The sequence below is a fragment of the Schizosaccharomyces japonicus genome, assembly GCF_000149845.2.
Source record: "Schizosaccharomyces japonicus yFS275 unplaced genomic scaffold supercont5.3, whole genome shotgun sequence".
NCBI lineage: Eukaryota > Fungi > Ascomycota > Schizosaccharomycetes > Schizosaccharomycetales > Schizosaccharomycetaceae > Schizosaccharomyces > Schizosaccharomyces japonicus.
Genome location: NW_011627862.1, coordinates 1,268,699 through 1,285,431, shown reverse-complemented (window position 1 = coordinate 1,285,431; position 16,733 = coordinate 1,268,699). Strand labels below are relative to the sequence as shown.

At 52.6% G+C, this 16,733-nt stretch overlaps 9 protein-coding genes across 9 annotated transcripts; 5 read left to right on the top strand and 4 right to left on the bottom strand.

Moving 5' to 3' along the window:
* Window positions 1-67: 67 nt before the first annotated feature.
* SJAG_01267 (origin recognition complex subunit Orc6) lies at window positions 68-2,416 on the top strand. The gene is made up of 2 exons (XM_002172482.2): window positions 68-216; window positions 261-2,416. Exon 2 carries the CDS (start codon window positions 427-429, stop codon window positions 1,246-1,248), a length of 822 nt encoding a protein of 273 aa, XP_002172518.1. The 5' UTR covers window positions 68-216; window positions 261-426; the 3' UTR covers window positions 1,249-2,416.
* Window positions 238-2,033, bottom strand: SJAG_01266 (DUF866 domain-containing protein). Its single transcript, XM_002172481.2, has one exon. It carries the CDS (start codon window positions 1,822-1,824, stop codon window positions 1,351-1,353), a length of 474 nt encoding a protein of 157 aa, XP_002172517.1. The 5' UTR covers window positions 1,825-2,033; the 3' UTR covers window positions 238-1,350.
* SJAG_01264 (alpha-1,2-mannosyltransferase) lies at window positions 2,350-4,437 on the top strand. The gene has a single exon (XM_002172480.2). The coding sequence runs from the start codon at window positions 2,524-2,526 to the stop codon at window positions 3,718-3,720; it is 1,197 nt and encodes a 398-aa protein (XP_002172516.1). The 5' UTR covers window positions 2,350-2,523; the 3' UTR covers window positions 3,721-4,437.
* Window positions 4,027-6,566, bottom strand: SJAG_01263 (bouquet formation protein Bqt4). The gene is made up of 5 exons (XM_002172479.2): window positions 6,501-6,566; window positions 6,434-6,465; window positions 6,299-6,398; window positions 6,028-6,081; window positions 4,027-5,973 (listed from the first exon to the last, which is right to left on the bottom strand). Exons 1-5 carry the CDS (start codon window positions 6,539-6,541, stop codon window positions 4,893-4,895), a joined length of 1,308 nt encoding a protein of 435 aa, XP_002172515.1. The 5' UTR covers window positions 6,542-6,566; the 3' UTR covers window positions 4,027-4,892.
* A 228-nt stretch (window positions 6,567-6,794) lies between these two features.
* On the top strand, window positions 6,795-8,328 carry SJAG_01262 (endonuclease Uve1; the record flags this gene model as incomplete). The annotated part of the gene is made up of 1 exon (XM_002172478.2): window positions 6,795-8,328. A coding segment is annotated over one exon (1,378 nt), but the record flags the coding sequence as incomplete, so codon positions are not given.
* Window positions 8,329-8,550: 222 nt separating this feature from the next.
* Window positions 8,551-10,686, top strand: SJAG_01261 (leucine carboxyl methyltransferase; the record flags this gene model as incomplete). Its single annotated transcript, XM_002172477.2, has 1 exon — window positions 8,551-10,686. The coding sequence occupies one exon, from the start codon at window positions 8,551-8,553 to the stop codon at window positions 10,591-10,593; it is 2,043 nt and encodes a 680-aa protein (XP_002172513.2). The 3' UTR covers window positions 10,594-10,686.
* A 140-nt stretch (window positions 10,687-10,826) lies between these two features.
* Window positions 10,827-12,046, top strand: SJAG_01260 (tRNA-splicing endonuclease catalytic subunit Sen34). The gene has a single exon (XM_002172476.2). The coding sequence runs from the start codon at window positions 11,104-11,106 to the stop codon at window positions 11,902-11,904; it is 801 nt and encodes a 266-aa protein (XP_002172512.1). The 5' UTR covers window positions 10,827-11,103; the 3' UTR covers window positions 11,905-12,046.
* Window positions 11,952-14,205, bottom strand: SJAG_01259 (cytoplasmic proline-tRNA ligase Prs1). The gene has a single exon (XM_002172475.2). It carries the CDS (start codon window positions 14,172-14,174, stop codon window positions 12,039-12,041), a length of 2,136 nt encoding a protein of 711 aa, XP_002172511.1. The 5' UTR covers window positions 14,175-14,205; the 3' UTR covers window positions 11,952-12,038.
* Window positions 14,206-15,090: 885 nt separating this feature from the next.
* On the bottom strand, window positions 15,091-15,447 carry SJAG_01258 (cell wall organization protein; the record flags this gene model as incomplete). Its single annotated transcript, XM_002172474.1, has 1 exon — window positions 15,091-15,447. One exon carries the CDS (start codon window positions 15,445-15,447, stop codon window positions 15,091-15,093), a length of 357 nt encoding a protein of 118 aa, XP_002172510.1.
* Window positions 15,448-16,733: the final 1,286 nt, after the last annotated feature.

Sequence of the window (16,733 nt, the reverse complement as noted above, 5' to 3'; positions counted from 1 at the left end):
AGCTGCTGCCATATTGTTTTCTAGGGAGAATGTACGGATTCAACGTAGTCCGTAGTGGTAGAGGGTTCGTCGAAGTAAGCCGCTACGGCCACGACTACACTAAACCACTTTCGAATTAGTTCCGTGTATTCACCGAACGTGTAGGGACGCGTCGTATTTGTCATTTAACTCAAAATAAAGGCATACGACTTAAAACCTTTGGGAATTGTTCCTAGTGTAAGCGTTATTTCTGCAATTGCCTTTTCTAACGGGATATTTAGGGGTGAAGTGGAGTAAATAGACTATACGAAAGGATACATATAAAACATTGTACATGAACTACGGTTTTAGGACACATCTAGTCTTTCTCTCATCATCTCTTAACGACTCGAAATATTGTAAATTGAAACCATAAATACAGCGTCCAACAACGCCTCTGCCCCTTCAATGGAACGTCAGCAAATTCTATCCTCTCTCCAATTGCTTCTCCCTGGTCAGAAACATGCCGTTGAGGAACGGTTAGTGAACTTAGCCGAGTCATTTTTGGCGTGGTCAAAAACAAACGTTCATCTGCGTCCAGCTGAAGAGCCATCTCGTGCCTGCATGTGTTCTCATTTGGCCTGCGACTTATTACGGCCATCGTTGCAATTGGATATCTCTCTTGAAGGACTTCCTCTCCCAAAGAAACGATACCAGAAACAGTACGCTCTCTTCCAGGAGCTGCTTACACCTGTCACACAGAAACTCAAACTGAAAACGAGCTTGGGTGATGAAGTGAAGCTTGTGTGCTTGAAAATGGGAGCCCTGTCTGCTGCTCCGTTCATTAGTAAACTCGCATCTACCGTACTCACAGACGATATGCGGCCGATGCATCGAAAAGGAGTACTCACAGCAGCATATCTCTTAGTAACTTCTCGCATGGCGAGTAAGGATCCCTTTCAAATATCTACCACTGAAAAAAATCAAGTCCAAGGAGTGTTACAAGATACCAGTTCAACCTCACAGCTGCATTACTGGATGCAGATGCTGAGCCAGACCGAGGAATGGGAAAACGTACTAGCAGGCACTGACGAGGGTTACGGATCCGGTCGGCAACAACCGTACAAACCACTCAGCGGGTTTGTGAGCATGATCCAAGTTGACTACGAAAAACGCCTTTTACGTTTGGATGCCTGGAAGCAGTCCATTTATGAGTTGATTGATGAAACTAGCACTACCAAGAACGAAAACATGAGCGAGAAGGTTGCTGATGTTGACATGGCCGCGTAGTTGAACACGAAGACCCACCGACGGTATTAGTTTGCATCGGCTCGGGCCGTTCAATCCCAATGCACCAAAATGTATCAACACAGTCCACCCCTTCAATATCCTCTACTTTCTCTCAATCGACCATTCCATCTCAACAATGGAAACTTCCTCACCGGCCTTTTCATCGTAATCATACCAATCCTCGTCGAGCTCAATTTCCGCGAAAGAAGTGTTGCTATCCACTCCTCGGGCTGTCCATACGCCTTGAGGGACAAACTCAACGGGTTCACAGCCACGGCATTCGAGGGTGAGCAGTTTTTGAGGATGCTTTTCGCCGGTGTACGGAGAGAAGGGGCTTTCGATGACAGCAGTGGAAGTTCGCTGGCAGTTTTTGCATGTCCAAACGAGATGAGCACTTCCATGACCTGAGGGGAGCTCGTGCTCGTCGGAGCGACACATGCCCATGAAATTGTCGTGCACTTCACGGCACGAATTGCATTTCACACGAAATGTGTACGAGTAACTCGTTTCGTCTGCAGGAGCAAGATCCGTCACCCCGTTCACTTCAGCACTAAGGTACAACGAAAAACGAACCATAACTAATGGTGGAGATGGAGCAAGGAGGACGGAGGGATGGTTCGAACTGGCGACTGTACTGGGGTAACGAAGCTGGCCCAAAAAATTTGCCGTCCAACTGCCTAACCGTCATCAACACATTTGTCAACAAACCAAAAAAGAGACACGAAAAAAGTAAACAAGACTCGTTCCTACACACCGGAACCTGCGCAATCTTCTGAACGTTACTCCCTCACACATGTTCACACCAATGCGCCTTCAAACACAGCCCTCTCTCGTATCTCCGGCGCCACATACCAATCATTTTTTCTGTACCGACCAATGGCAAGTCAACGCGATGTAAAGGCGATTTCTAGATATCGTCTCTTCTGGACTCAGTTGTGTACTATCAAAGGCATTGGCCCCAGCGAAACGAGCGCACTTTTTTGCGACATTTTCCGCGTATCGGCGACCACAAATTCTCCTTGTTGCATCCAATTCCGGCACAAACTCTGACTAGGCGCTTTACCCCCACTGCTAATCCCACTCCACCACTCCACCAAGCGGTCTGACTTCACAGCCCGCACGGCATGGTCATTGTGGCATTGGTGCGGCTTTAATATCCACGCTTTTGTCTTCTTCCTCTTGCCTAGAGCGTCTACTTAAACCGAAACGTCGGTTGACCTGTGAAACAGAAAAAACAACTTTTGGAAGGGAGCTAGACGCACCAGCCGACACACGATGATCGGTTTACCTAATAGACTTGTTCGATTTGCGATCGTAGCGTCCATCGTCTTGACGTTCATTTTTCTTGGATTTACGCAGACGGACAAGATTCGCCAAACTTTGGATCTGCAAAAATCCGGTATTTTGGGCGGCAACAGCGAAAAGAAGCCAGAGGCTCCTCATGAGTACTACGAAATAAAAACGCACAAGTCGCAACCGAACACGGATTACCTCCCAGATGGCCGGGTCAACGCAGCATTCGTTACTCTGGTTCGCAATGAGGACTTGCACGACATGCTTTTGTCCATTGAGAGACTCGAAAACCGCTTCAACAAGCGTTACCATTACCCTTGGGTATTTTTGAACGACAAGGAGTTCACGGAAGAGTTCAAGACGGCCATTCGCGCCGCTGTCTCCGGCGGTGCTGAGTTTGGCTTCGTTGAACCAAAATACTGGAGTATTCCCTCTCACATTGACCAAGACAAGATGCACGCTTCTTGGAGAGACATGGAAAAAAACAATATCATTTACGGCGGCTCCGAGTCTTACCGTCACATGTGCCGATTCGAGTCTGGTTTCTTCTACCGCCATCCCCTCGTTTCTCAGTACGAGTACTACTGGCGCGTGGAGCCTTCGGTCGACTTTTACTGTGACATCGACTTCGATCCCTTTGTGTACATGAAAGAAAACGAGAAGCTGTACGCTTTCACCATTTCTCTGCACGAGTATGCTGAAACGGTTACTACGCTTTGGGATGTTACGAAGGCTTTCGTTGCTGAGCACCCTACAGCCATTCATCCCAACAACACGCTGGAGTTCATTTCTGACGACAATGGTCAGTCCTACAACATGTGTCATTTCTGGTCCAACTTTGAAATTGCTAGTGTCAACTTTTGGACAAGTGAGCCTTATGCCTCGTATTTCGAGTATTTGGATCGCATGGGCGGTTTCTTCTATGAACGTTGGGGAGATGCTCCCGTTCACAGTATCGCTGCTGCTTTGTTTATGGACCGTAAACACTTGCACTTCTTCAACGAGATTGGATACTATCATCCCGGTATTACCCATTGCCCTATTGAAGACGAGTTCCGTTCTAAGTGTTCTTGCAGACCATCTGACACTATTGACTTCAATGGTTACAGTTGCAACAAGCACTGGTATGAGGTGATGAACATTCCTTTCCCTCAGAACTACGAGCTTTATCTCAAATAAAACAGCCTGCCCGTCAAGTCTTGCAGGATGCTACTGACCACCAACGGGTACGAATATGCCCCCCGTTTCATTTCTTTTTTAAAATTTCTACCGTTTTGTTTAAAGTGAATTTGACTCGTACCGATTTACGCTTTTCCACAACACCTTTTTTCTCTTTTTCTTGGGCAGCCTTTTGAAAGCGGCTGTGAGATCATGCTGGTTGTGATGCGCACATGCCATATACATTGACTGCCTTTTTGTTTTTTTGCTAAGAAATGTGAAAATTGTTGTCTACGTTTATTGCAAAACCTTGAATGATACACTGAAACCATGTGTGTCAGTACGGAGACCGGACGATGAAAACGTTCAACAAGACGACAACAACAACACTTCACGCTAAACGATATATAAATTCTTTGCTTGCATTATCAACATTTCATTTCCTGCCATGCTCTACGAGACGACGCACGGCTGGCTATGGGAAGGGAGCCCAACTGTCAATAGGCCTGCACAGGGCGAATACAATAAGAAAAAAAGAATGCTGCTAGTGTCGAGTGAAGGAGCGTTTGTAGGTTCATTAGTAAAATTGCACCGAAACACCTCCCAGTTGCTCTGTTCGCCCTTTTTATGTTTGTGTATGTATGTGTAAGTGAAAGTAGCAGCAGCAGCAGCAAATAAGTTGTAGTAGTAAAGTGAATAAGTCTTGAACAAATTGCAAACCCGTTTCGTAACGCGACATTTTCATGGCGGCCAAACGGCCCATACAAAAGATAAACAGTGCACAAATTAAGTGGGAAAAAAAAAGGAATATCCGGCATTAGCGGGCGATCCCACAGTTGTCGGCGAGAGTAAGAAGCTGAAATACACCGGACTCGTAATAAAAGTGTGGTAGGAATGGTTGAAGAGTTTGTATAGGAAGGCGCCATTGACTGCACATGCATACGCGGATAGCGTTAATAATTCACAATCATTCCCCTGTTCTTTTTTTTTTCATCCATGCAAGCAAAGGAAACGGTGTGTGCCCTATATAGGCCATACCAGTATTTTTGACGAGCATTGCAACGCAAGAATGGTGTCGTTCGAATGCAATGCAAGTCGGGGAACAGAGAGAAAGAGGGAGAGAGAGAGAGAGATTGATATTGCTGTGTGTGTGTGTTTGTGTGCAGCAGAGAACGCCAACAAGTTTGCGAAAATTAAAACAAAAACGGGAGGATTGCACCAGCACCCAAACCGACGACAAGTCCAGTGAGAGCGCGAACTTTCCGACGCTCCTGCTTAATCTGCGTTTCCAGATGAGAAATGCGAGCGCGCTTGACGGGCACAAGTGTGGGCTTCACAGCATTTTTTTCGGTTGTAGCGTCCTCGTCAAACTCTTCGCGTGTCCGTTTACGAGAACGAGCAGGAGTAGCGGGAGCTGTTGCGGCCGCAACAGCTGCTGCTGCAGACACAGAGAGTCTGGAAGAGCCGGTGGTTGCCGAGCGCTGAGGACGGGAAATGGCGGCAGAGGGAATGCCTGTTTGGGGAGTGATACTGGAAGTTCTGCGAGGTAGTTTAACGACAGGAGTGGGACGGGAAGCAGCGGGTTGGGAGACGGAAACAGATACGGAAGTGTCCTGCTGGGAAACATGTTTCGCAGTGCGTCTGGGGGTCTGTTGAACAAGTTCGTCATCGTCCTCGTTGTCCTCCGTTTTGTCCTCCTCATTTTCCTTGTCGGTTTTTTCGTTGTCGTCTGTCTCAACACGTGCATCTCGCAGACGGCTTTCTGTCTTGTCGGTCGACTCGCGCGACCGTTTTGACGCAACTTTTTCCTCAACAACAACCTCTGTCTCCTCGTCCGTGTCGACGACAGTGTGGTGTCTGGTGTCCATGGGCGCCGTTTCGCCGTCCTTTTCATCGACTTCTACCGAGACAGACGCGGACCCAGACGCGGACCCGGAAGCAGAGCCAGAAGCAGAGCTGGCAGAGCTGGCGGCGGTGATGTGTTCCATGAGACGCTTGCGAGTTTTGGAAGCGTGTCTTTTGTGAGCGCTGTGGGAGCCAACGACGGCGGACGGCCGGGAGGGAGTTGCGTACGTCGAGGGCACAGTAGAGGCCTCCAGGAGAGCCTTGATAAAGGGGGTCATGTGGTAATCCTTTGCAAGAGCCAGGGCGTCTTCGGGCGAGACCCAGAGACCGGAAACCTGCTTTTCTTCGACGGGGTGCAGGTGTTGCTGGATCCACGACATTTCGGCCTCTTCTTCCTCGGGCGTTGCCTTGGGGAAGGCAGAGCGGAACCTGTGGGTTAGCATGCGACGAACATGTGCGCGACGAACGAAGTGAGGAACGTACATGGAGGTCGCACTGATATGGGAGTTTTTAGCCATTCTCATGAGGAAATGGGGACTGGTAGGTGAGCCATGGGGTACTGAGAAACAGATGCGGTGCAGACTGGGAGGGAGACTGGGGAGACCGATGCAACCTCGTTAGAGCAACGTCTCTCCAACAGCCTCAAGGCTGTTGGAGGCTTTCCTCTCTCGTCTCTTCTCTCCCTTCGATGCTCTTCCCAAACGGACGCGGTAGCGTCCGTTTGGGGACTCCGTCTCGTCCGTCTCTTCCTTACTTCTTGGTGTCCGGACTGGTGCATTTGAGACGCACAAAAGTGGCCGGTCCGTCGGCAAAGTCAATGACCTGGGCGCGACATTTCGTGATGAGTGTGGTGTCTGTTGTTAGCAGGGAACGGGCAGAGCAGGCGTACAATCTTCGACGGGATCGTTGTACAGCGAGTTTCTGAGGTTAGCGGGCGTTGACGAAAGGTGCCGTACCGTTCTTTTGGCAGCGTCCTCGTTCTTCTCGTGTTGACCATGTTGTTAGCGGTGGGTGGGTGTGGAGAGCGGCAGCGCACCCCAACGAGGGGGGAGGGTGAGGAGGGAGTGGGGGGCGCGCTGCGCAACGGTAAGCGGGAATAGCGAGAGATTCGGTGGGGTGCGGAGGAGCGCGGAAAACCACGGTAACTCGCGCTAATTACGTTTCCGAGCCGCTGCGCTGCGCGCTCCCCCCTCCTCGCCCCCCTCCCACCTCACCGTGCGATCATGGCTCCTCGCATCGATTGCCTCAATTGCTTGTATTGTCCGCAGGGCCCGGCCCTGCCCGCCTTCTCCCATCTCCCGCCCTCATGGTGCTGACAAGAAGAGCAACCCGCCTGGCGCAGAGCGCCAAAGTCGCCCAGAAAATCGAGGGCCGCCCAGAAAACCGAAACCGGCCGCGCACGCCCGCTCAGCCGAGCCCGCTGTCGCCGGCCCCCCCACATCCCCCGCTGAAACTGTCCTCCCCGGTGCTGTCGTCTGTGTCGTCGCCCAGTGTCGCCAGTGTCGCCAGTGTCGCCAGTGTCCTCCCCCTCGTCCTCCCCCTCGTACGTGCCGTCCCCTTTCTCCGCCTGCCATCACAGCCCCCGCATCCCCCGCTCGCCCCGCACCGCTCCCCACCTACCCCGACGCCCCCACAACCTCCTTCAGAGGCCGCCTCGGCTACCCCTGCCTGAACACGCTGCTGCGGGCGCGCAACCCCGCGGTTTTCTGCGCGCGCACGTGCAGGCTGGAGCGCATCCGCCGCGAGGGCCTCGAGGTGGCCAAGACGCTGGGCCTGCAGAACACCGCGGACCTGGCGACCGTGCTGCGCTGGAACGAGCATTTCGGCATCCGCTTCTTCCGGCTCAGCTCCGATCTGTTCCCGTTCGCGAGCCACGCAGAGGCTGGCTACACGCTCGAATTCGCCGACGAAGCGCTGCAGGAGGCCGGCCGCGTCGTGAACGCGTTCCGGCACCGCGTCACCATGCATCCCGGCCAGTACACGCAGCTCGCGAGCCCGCGCGCGGCCGTCGTCGAGGCCGCCGTCCGCGACCTCGCCTACCACGACGAGGTGCTCCGCCGCATGAAGCTCGACGAGCCCATCGACCGCGACGCCGTCCTCGTCATCCACATGGGCGGCACCTTCGGCGACAAAGACGCGACCCTCGCCCGCTTCCGCGGCAACTACGCGCGGCTCCCACAGTCCATCCGCGCCCGCCTGGTGCTGGAGAACGATGACGTCTCGTGGAGCGTCGAGGACCTGCTGCCGGTGTGCGAGGAGCTGGACATCCCGCTCGTGCTCGACTGGCACCACCACACGATCGTGCCGGGGACGCTGAGCGCCGACGTCCGCGGCGTCCTGCCGCTGGCCGAGCGCATTGCAGCGACGTGGACGCGCAAGCGCATCACGCAGAAACAGCACTACTCGGAGGCCGCCATGCGCGGCGCCGTGGTGCCCCACCAGCGGCGCCATCACTCGGACCGCGTGCGCGCGCTGCCGCCCTGTGCCAGCGACATGGACTTGATGATCGAGGCCAAGCAGAAGGAGCAGGCCGTCTTCGAGCTCCGGAAGCTCCACGGAATGGACGGGTGTCCCGCGGAAATCTTTGGGCTGGGAGTACGACGAGAAGCTGCAGGGGTGGTACCCTGAGGGAGAGGAGGGCCGGCTGAAGCGGAGGCGAAAGAGGCGAGTGCAAGCGAGCGCAAGCGAGCAGACCGTGCGAGTGAAGCGAGTACGGAAGCGGCGAGGGAGGAGCGAGCGAGGCGAGCGATGGCAGGGAAGGGAGGACGCGAGCGGCCGAGCGGCGAGCAGGAGGAAACCGAACCCAAAACCAAAACCCAAGGCGACTTGACTTGATCTGACCTGAACTGACCTGTACTCAACTGCTCGGTGTTCCCCGTCGCGAGTGAAACGAGAGCAGCTCGCTTAGCTCGCGTGCGCTCGGCAGTCTCGGTAGTCTCGCTTGCGCTCGACTACCTCGACTACCTCGCCTCCTGCTCTCGCACGTCTGCTCTCGCCGTCTTCCCCATGCAGCCCGTCCAGCACACCAACGACTACTCGATCGCGAGCAAGTGCTCCGTCGAGCAGCGGCGCTACCCCGGCGCCGGTGCCGTCAACTTCTTCCTCCCCTTTGTGCACGGGAAGCCGCGGCGCGCCCCCGCCCTCAACCGCGGCTACTGGACCCGCACGGTCGTGGTGCGCCAGGCGGTGCAGCGTTTTCTCTCCCACTGCTGCCTCAAGCCCCGCGCCGTCGTCAACCTCGGCGCCGGCTTCGACCCCCTCGCCTTCCAGCTCCTCCACGACATCGCCGAGGTGGGGGACACGCGCGCCCCCACCGTCTCCTTCTACGACGTGGACTTTGAGCCGCTGATCCAGCACAAGCAGGCCATCCTCGCCGCCAACCCCTGGCTGCTGCCCTCCGGCGCCCGCTCGTGCGGGGGCTCGTGCGGGGCCGCCCATGCCGCTGCGTACCACACGGTCGCCTGCGACCTGCGCGACTTGGACCTGCTCACCGCACAGCTGGCGCGCCACGGCCTCGACTTTGGCTCGACGGCCGTGCTGTTCGTGTCCGAGGTCGCCGCCGTCTACATGCCCCTCGCCACCTCCGACCGTCTTGTCCGCTGGGCCGCGCGCTTTCCCGACGCCCACGCGTGCTTCCTCGAGCAGATCCTGCCTGTGGCCCACCACCCGTTCGCCGACAAAATGCTCGCCCATTTCGCCCGCATGGGTTCGCCCCTCCACAGCCCCGCGCGCTACCCCACACTCCCGCTCCTCACGCGTCGCTGGACGGACGCCGGCTGGGCCGACGTCCAGGTTCTCGACCTCGCCGCCGCCTACGACACGCTCATCCCGGAGGCATACAAAGCGCAGCTCGCGCATGTCGAGCTGTTTGACGAGTGGCATGAGCTTTCCTTGTTTCTGCAGCACTACGCCCTGCAATTGGCCAGTACGACAGCTTTGGCCGGCCGTCGATCAGCGGCCCCGCCGGGGCCGCTGATCGACCGCTCCCCGACACCCCCTGCACCCCACACAGTGGTGCTGCGTCGGCGCGAGTGCGCGAAACAGCTGGATCTGCGTGCTCACGCCAGCTGCGTCTACGAGGCAGCCGACGGGAACACGCGCATCCTCTCCGTCGGCGGCTACGGTGCTTCCAACGTCCGCAACGGCAACGCTTTTGTGTTTTCGTCTGCCGATCCCAGCGCCCCGCCCCACGTGCTCGCCGCCCCGCCTCCACCCCGCGTCTGTCTCTGCGCGGTCCCGCTCGAGCCGCGGACATGCCTCGTCTTTGGCGGCCGCACGACTCCTGCAAAGGCGCTCGACGACTGCTACCTCCTGTGTGGAGACGAGTGGACGGAACTGCCGCGGCTTCCGCACCCCTCTTTCCACGGCTGTGCCGTGCCCGTAAAGGCCGCAGACGGTGAATGGTACGTGGTCGTGCAGGCGGGCAAGCCTAGCGGAGGCTTCTTCCTGTGGACGCTGCGCACGCGTGCGTGGAGTCTGCTGCGCTGCACGGCGCCCGAGCTCGAGGCGCTCTGGGGCACAAGCATGCACTACTCGCACACGTTACGCCGGGGCCTCTTGATCGGCGGCCGCACGCTCACAGACGATCCAGCATACGCTGGTGTCTGGGAGTGGACCTTGCGGCCGACGACGACGGCCGCGAGCGGCAGCTGTCCGTTTGTTCTGCATGCGACTCGCTGGGAGTTGCCGTCGACGGCTGTCCGTCTTGTCTCCCGCATAGGCGCACGCACGAGTGTGCTTGGTGTGAAGAGTGATGACACTCGGCCACTTTTCGTTGGCGGCACCCAGCACGACCACCCGTTGTCGCCGGATGAGTTGTTTGTTCTCATTGACATGCAACGGCGCACGGTGGAACGAGTGTCTGCCCGTATGGACGCTGGTGAAAAGGTCGAGGACGAGTTCCCGTCTTGGCCTTTGCTCGTCGACTTCCAAGCTGTCTCTGTGAGCCCTAACAAACTGCTCCTTTTAGGTGGTGGCTGCAATGCCTTTTCTTTCGGTTCACTTTTCAACAATGGTCTTGTCGAGGTGACCTTAGAAGAGGGAGCATAGAATGGAATGTTTGAATTGGTTGTAAATTTTATTTATGTAGGTAATAGGAATAAAAATAAATGGATATGAGAGGAGAGGGAGAGGAGAGGAGAGAAAAGGGAGAGAAAAGGGAGAGAAAAAAGGGTGTGAGTGATGGATTTAGTAGAGGCATGATTACTGGATTCATTTGTTTCAAAAGAAGAGACCTTCCTCTCCAGATGTCTTTTTCTACAATTCAACTTCTCTTTCTTTTTCTCTTTCCCTTTCCCTCTCCCCTTCCATCTCCCTCTCCTTCTCCTTTTTTTCCCTCTCCCTCGCCGTTCTTCTTTTCCCCTTGGTGTTTCTTCCTTCTTCTGCCTTTCTACACCACCCAAAGATTGAGCTGCTCTAAAGGAAAAGCCGACCTAGAACGGCGTAGCCAGGGTCTAACCGGCATATTCACGCACTTCTCTTCCTCGCTCCCTGCTCACTCAATCGATTTTTTATTTTTTCGCTGCGTACTTTAAAAGCTCCCTGCACCTGTTTCGTCGTATGCCACCATACCCCATTGCCTGTCTCAATGGGCAGTACCTGCTGTTTGATTTAGAGGCAGTCAAAGAGTTTCGGTGTAAATATGGCATTCTAGGCATGCTCACGGGCACGCTGGCCCAACTGCCTCAGCAAAACGTTTTTCTTGGTCTACCGGTACAGTTGATGAATGAAGAGGCCTACTACCTTGTCAAACACGGCTTGGCCTACCTTGTCGACGACGTTGCGTCCCATGAGTCGACTCGCGCTGAAATTACAAAGTATCATGTCGAGCAAGTTCACACACAGCGTCGCGAACTCGCCCAAGAACAGCATACCGAGAACAACCGCCGTCAGTACGAGAAGAAACGTCTTGCAATGCAAAAGCTTGGCCGTCCTCCTCCTCCTGAACCGTCACCGGCCGAGGACAGACGCTCCGACTTGCTCATGGTCCCCGTTCGTACTGCTTCTAACCGCGAACTGTACGCTCCTCAAGACTCTCACATATTTCCCGAAGTCGAGATGAAGCGCTATCATGCGTTCGAGTACCTGCTTGCGCGAAAGTTTTGCCTGAACCCGGGCCTCCGCTTTGGATGCCATTTTGTTGCGTACCCAGGCGACTCTTTGCGCTATCATTCGCACTACTTGGTAAACAGTTACAACTGGAACGAAGAGGTTCCCGTCGTGAACATCATCGCCGGTGGACGTTTGGGCACCGGTGTCAAAAAGGCCTGGCTCATGTGCGGCACAAAATCGTCCTCCTCAAAACGTAACGACACCGCTTCCACCCGCTGCTTCAGCGTGGAATGGGCGGGCTTTGGCTAACAAACAACTCGCACGCTTCTCGGCCTGCTACTCAAATACATTATACCTTTTGTTCCCTAAATAGATTCCTTTTTTTTTTATTAAATGAAAGAATGAAAGTAAAAACAAAAATGCTTCTAGCTCTTGCCCCTTTCTTAATAACTACGACCAAACAAACCCCAAACCTTAGCTTCCTCACCACAGTAGCAGCACTTGGTGACGCCAGGAACAATGGCGTCCTCACCAGTAGGCTGCTCCAAGGGAATACACAGACTCTTGGCTCCCATACTGGGGGCCTTCTCGTCTTCAGGCTCATCACCATTGGCTTGGCGAGCACTCTTCTCCTTGATAAGCTTCTCACAGGGGGTAGTGTTACACCAGGGAATAAGCACAAGGTTCTTCTTGTTAAGAGCAGGAACAAAGTCCTTCCACTCCTTAACCTTAACAATGTGGGCATCACGCGCCTTCTTGGCGACCTCGTACATGTTCTTTTGAATAGCTGCCAACACGTCTTGAACACCGTTGGCAAGGTTGGCAAGAGGAATGGCAATCTTCTCGAACGTGTCACGACGAACGGCAGTGACTTGCTCCTTCTTGGCATCGTTGGGACCGTACTCAATACGCAGGGGAACACCCTTCAACTCCCAGTGAGCAAACTTGTAGCCGGGAGTGTAACTTCTCAGATCCACTTCGGCACGAACCTCTCCAGCAACGAGGCTATCGGCAATTTGCTTGCACTTGTTCTCCAACTCGGCACGCTGAGCATCAGTCGTCTTGTTCGTGATACCACAAGGGACAACAATAGCTTGGATGCTGGCAACGGCAGGAGGCAACTTGAGACCCTTGTCATCACCGTGCACCATAACAGCAACACCAATGGTACGGGTGGAAAGACCCCAAGAGTTTTGCCAGATGTAGCGCTTGGGACGTTCACCGTTCACAAGCTCGGCATCGGGATCCTCAACGGCAATGTTGAACATCTTGGAAAAGTTTTGGCCCAAACCATGACTAGTAGCACCCTGGATACCGCGACCAGTGGTAGGGATGTAACCCTCACAGGTAGTGGTGTACAAACCACCGGCGAACTTCTCATTCTCACTCTTCACACCCTTAACAACGGGAAGAGCCAAGAGGTCGCTGTACACACGAGAGTACAGATCCAAAATGTAGTGCACCTCCTTGTCAGCCTCCTCCTTGGTCAAGAAAGCAGTGTGACCCTCCTGCCACAAGAACTCACGGGTACGGAGGAAGGGTTGAGGGTTCTTGAACTCCCAACGGACGACTGAGTTCCATTGGTTCAAACGGAGAGGAAGATCACGGTGACTGCGAATCCACTTGGCGTAGTAGGGATACATAACGGTCTCAGAAGTGGGACGAATAGCAATGGGCTCCTCCAAATCGCTGCTGCCAGCACGAGTGACCCAAGCAACTTCGGGGGCAAAACCCTCAACGTGGTCCTTCTCCTTCTCCAAGACACGGGAGGAAACGAAAAGAGGGAAGTAACCGTTCTTAACACCGATCTTCTTAATCTCGGTGTCAAACCACTTTTGGATAACCTCCCAAATGAAGTACGACCAGGGCTTCAGGATATAGCAACCAGAAATGTCATAGTACTCAATCATATCACTCTTGGTCAAGACTTGCTGGTACCAGCCGGGGAAGTCGAGGTCCTTGCGCACAGTAACACCGATCAAAGCTGCGTTCTCGATGGCAGCCTTAGAGGCATCAGCCTTGGGAGCAGGGGCCTTCTTAGCAGCAGGAGCAGCAACGGGTGCAGTGAAGTCAACGACAACAGGCTTCACACCGACAGATTCAAGGTATTGTTGCACAGCGGCGACAGGGACGATAAGAGTCTTGTCGGCAGTGTTGGGGTGGAAAGCCAGGGGCTTGTCGCTCTTGACAAGAGCGTCATCCAACACGACCTTAACTTGAGCATTGTTGCCACTAGTGATAGAGAAGACAGAGACATCACTGGGCTTCACACCAAGAACGGACTCGACAACGTCTGCAGCAGCAAGACGTGCCTCCTTGAAACCGGCACTCTTGGCGGCAATGGAAGAAGGACTCTGTGTAGAATCCAAAGAGACCACAACAAGATAAACGGGTTCTTGAGACTTGGGAGTCTTGGGCTTCAAAACGACAGTCTTCGTAAGACTGTGTGCAGGAACGTCATTAGCAGCTTGAAGAGCAGCAGCCCATTCCTTTCCGTTCTCCACACGGTCGTGAGAGACGACGGGGTATTCAGAAAGGTGAATCTGCTTAAGGCTAGACACAAGTTTGTCCACGGACATCCTTCTTTTGGGAATTTGGATTGGTGGTAGGAGGTACGTTTGACAGTATGGGTTGCAGAAACCTCAAGTAAAAAAGTGCTCCACCACGCACACAACACCACTACCACCACCATTTCAATCCGGCGAACTTTAGTGGCAGGAGCAAGAGGGCAGGAGACAGGTGTGAAAAAGTGCTGCTGTAAAAGGAGAGAGAGAAAGAGAGTGGACGATACAGCAGTAACGGCTGAAATTCAGCGGGAATGTTTAAGGCTGCTTTTTTGTTCGACGGACGGAAAGACCGATAATGTTTTGATGGTGTTGAAACCATTTTAAATCTCCCTTCATTTGTTTTGGTTTTCTCCGTAGATAAAAGGTATCGAAATTTAAGGAGTTAGTTGATAAATAATGATATGCACAAAAACGTTTGACAGTATAGATCGAAGAGATCGGTAAAAAAGACAAAAAAAAAATTGTTTTGAGAAAAGGTTCATCTGAATGCTTAAGTCAACTCATCTCAATGAAGAAACACACAGGCACACACAACACGCGCGTTTAAAATAAAAAAAAGATTCACATCAATAAAAGAAGAATTGATGAATAAAGAAGAAGAAGAAGAAGAAAAAAGAAATGCAATGAGCAAATGAAAGATTGAAAATTAAGACAAAGCAGAGTGAAAGAGAATGATAATAGGATGATAAAGACACAATTAGTTGTGCCGAAGAAAGGGCATCAAGAACATGTGTCACCCTGAACAGTCAAGTAGAGCAAACGAAACATTCTTACCAATGGATACAGCAAACTTAATACAGAACCATTGATGTAGATACCCGACATAGCCGTACATGTATGGATGAGAGGGAGACAGAGCGGAAGAGGTGTGAAGGGACCAAGACTTACCCGTTTACGAAGTGGTTTCCGGGCCAGCCATTGCTTTCTCTTATGGATAAGCAACGGCCTTTGGGTAAGCAGGGGGAGGATTCTCGCCGGGGACGGTGGGCGAATAGTAAACCTCACCGGTGGACGAAAATTGCGGAGGAGCAGGTTCGGCGTTCCTTATTGGCGTGTTCATATCAGCGGACGGTGTGTAGGGAGGAGGTTGTGAGAGGGGATAGAAGTTTGTGAAGGGAAGATTAGGCCGTCCGGAGCGTGCACGTTTCCGATTAATGAAGCTTATACTCACAATTGTGAAGATAGCAGCAACAATAATGCACACAAACAGAACCCACCGGCCGTAAATGTACCAGTTTGGAACCTCGGTATCATACGAATCGTCTGAGCTTGAAGAACTCTGCATGTTAAATGTCAAACAAAAAAAGACGATGTGTGCGTATGTGTGTATGTGTGCGCTTTTCAAAAAGGTCTGGAGAGTAACAAGGAATAACAGAAAATATGTTGTGAAACTTTTAAATCCAAAAAATGGACCACAGAATCGTGAAGGCAGACGACAAATTCGCAAACGATACTATGTGCAAGATGATATAGACAAAAATGAGAAAACACAAATTAAGAGGACAAACGGAAGTTCAAAATTGTGTTAATGAAAATGGAAGAAGGCAAATTATAAAAGGCAAAAACCCAAAAAAATCAACAGAGATAAAAGAAAATAGATAAAACGATTCACCGTCAGCGAGGTAGGGAAGACACAGGGGCGGTTTCAATCGCTGATCTGGCTTTTGCAAAATACGCAAATTAGCCTTTTGTGCGTGTAGATGGGTGGAATTGCTGTGAGCCAGTAAAAGAATGTCGTTGATGGTGCTGCTGCCACCAAAACAATGCTGCTAGCAACTATCCCAATCCGATCAATAGCTGAATATAGAAGCTCGTTGTTGTAATGAGACGGCTCAGAGCCCTACGAAAGCTCTGTTCTCTGAGTACGTTGGAATTCCTAGAGTGTGATTTTGGGTGGTGAGTCAAAAACGTACGAACTCGTCAGCCACAGATTTATCCATAGACAAATCAAAAAACATTCGTCCTTATGCAAACTGGTAGCACTTTTTCCTAGTCACTGTTAGCTGCCAGTACTAGTTCAATGCTTGTCATTCAAGCGACATAGCTACGCTGCACGAACCGTAGAGCCTCCTAAGGCGGTGCACACCGCAATTGACTTTACAGTAGTGTTTAGTAATGCAATAAAATATGGTAGCGCGCGTTAAGCTGTTTAGCGGAGTACACCGTGTCTCACAATACGAACGCTGTACTTGCTTCAAGATGCGCGCGGGGTTAGCGAGAACGTGGTAATTAGGAATTTGAAGATCGTACTCCTTATCGGTCCCCTTCACCGCGCCCCCCTTCGGAGACGAAAAACTCGCATGATTCTCAAAGGGGCTCCACATGGTGTTCTTCGGAATCTATAAACTGCAACAAATTATCGAGCGCAGCTATTAAAAGAAGCGCGTATGCGAGAACTAGCCGAGTCGGGTTTTTTTGTAATAGGATGCACAGTGCATAACCGAAGTGCCTGCTCGTACCTTATTTTTCGCGTGCGAGCAAGATACTCCGTAATGCTGACGTAGAAATGAAATAAGCTTAAGATGATAACCAACCGAATGAAACATATAAGAGACGCCGCCGACTGCCCCA

Coding starts and splice junctions, on each gene's coding strand:
- SJAG_01267 (XM_002172482.2), top strand. CDS start 427: ATGGAACGTCAGCAAATTCTATCCTCTCTCCAATTGCTTCTCCCTGGT.
- SJAG_01266 (XM_002172481.2), bottom strand. CDS start 1,824: ATGGTTCGTTTTTCGTTGTACCTTAGTGCTGAAGTGAACGGGGTGACG.
- SJAG_01264 (XM_002172480.2), top strand. CDS start 2,524: ATGATCGGTTTACCTAATAGACTTGTTCGATTTGCGATCGTAGCGTCC.
- SJAG_01263 (XM_002172479.2), bottom strand. CDS start 6,541: ATGGTCAACACGAGAAGAACGAGGACGCTGCCAAAAGAACG. Junction 6,466..6,500: donor AGGACGCTGCCAAAAGAACG/GTACGGCACCTT, acceptor CGCTAACCTCAG/AAACTCGCTGTACAACGATC. Junction 5,974..6,027: donor CATATCAGTGCGACCTCCAT/GTACGTTCCTCA, acceptor GCTAACCCACAG/GTTCCGCTCTGCCTTCCCCA.
- SJAG_01260 (XM_002172476.2), top strand. CDS start 11,104: ATGCCACCATACCCCATTGCCTGTCTCAATGGGCAGTACCTGCTGTTT.
- SJAG_01259 (XM_002172475.2), bottom strand. CDS start 14,174: ATGTCCGTGGACAAACTTGTGTCTAGCCTTAAGCAGATTCACCTTTCT.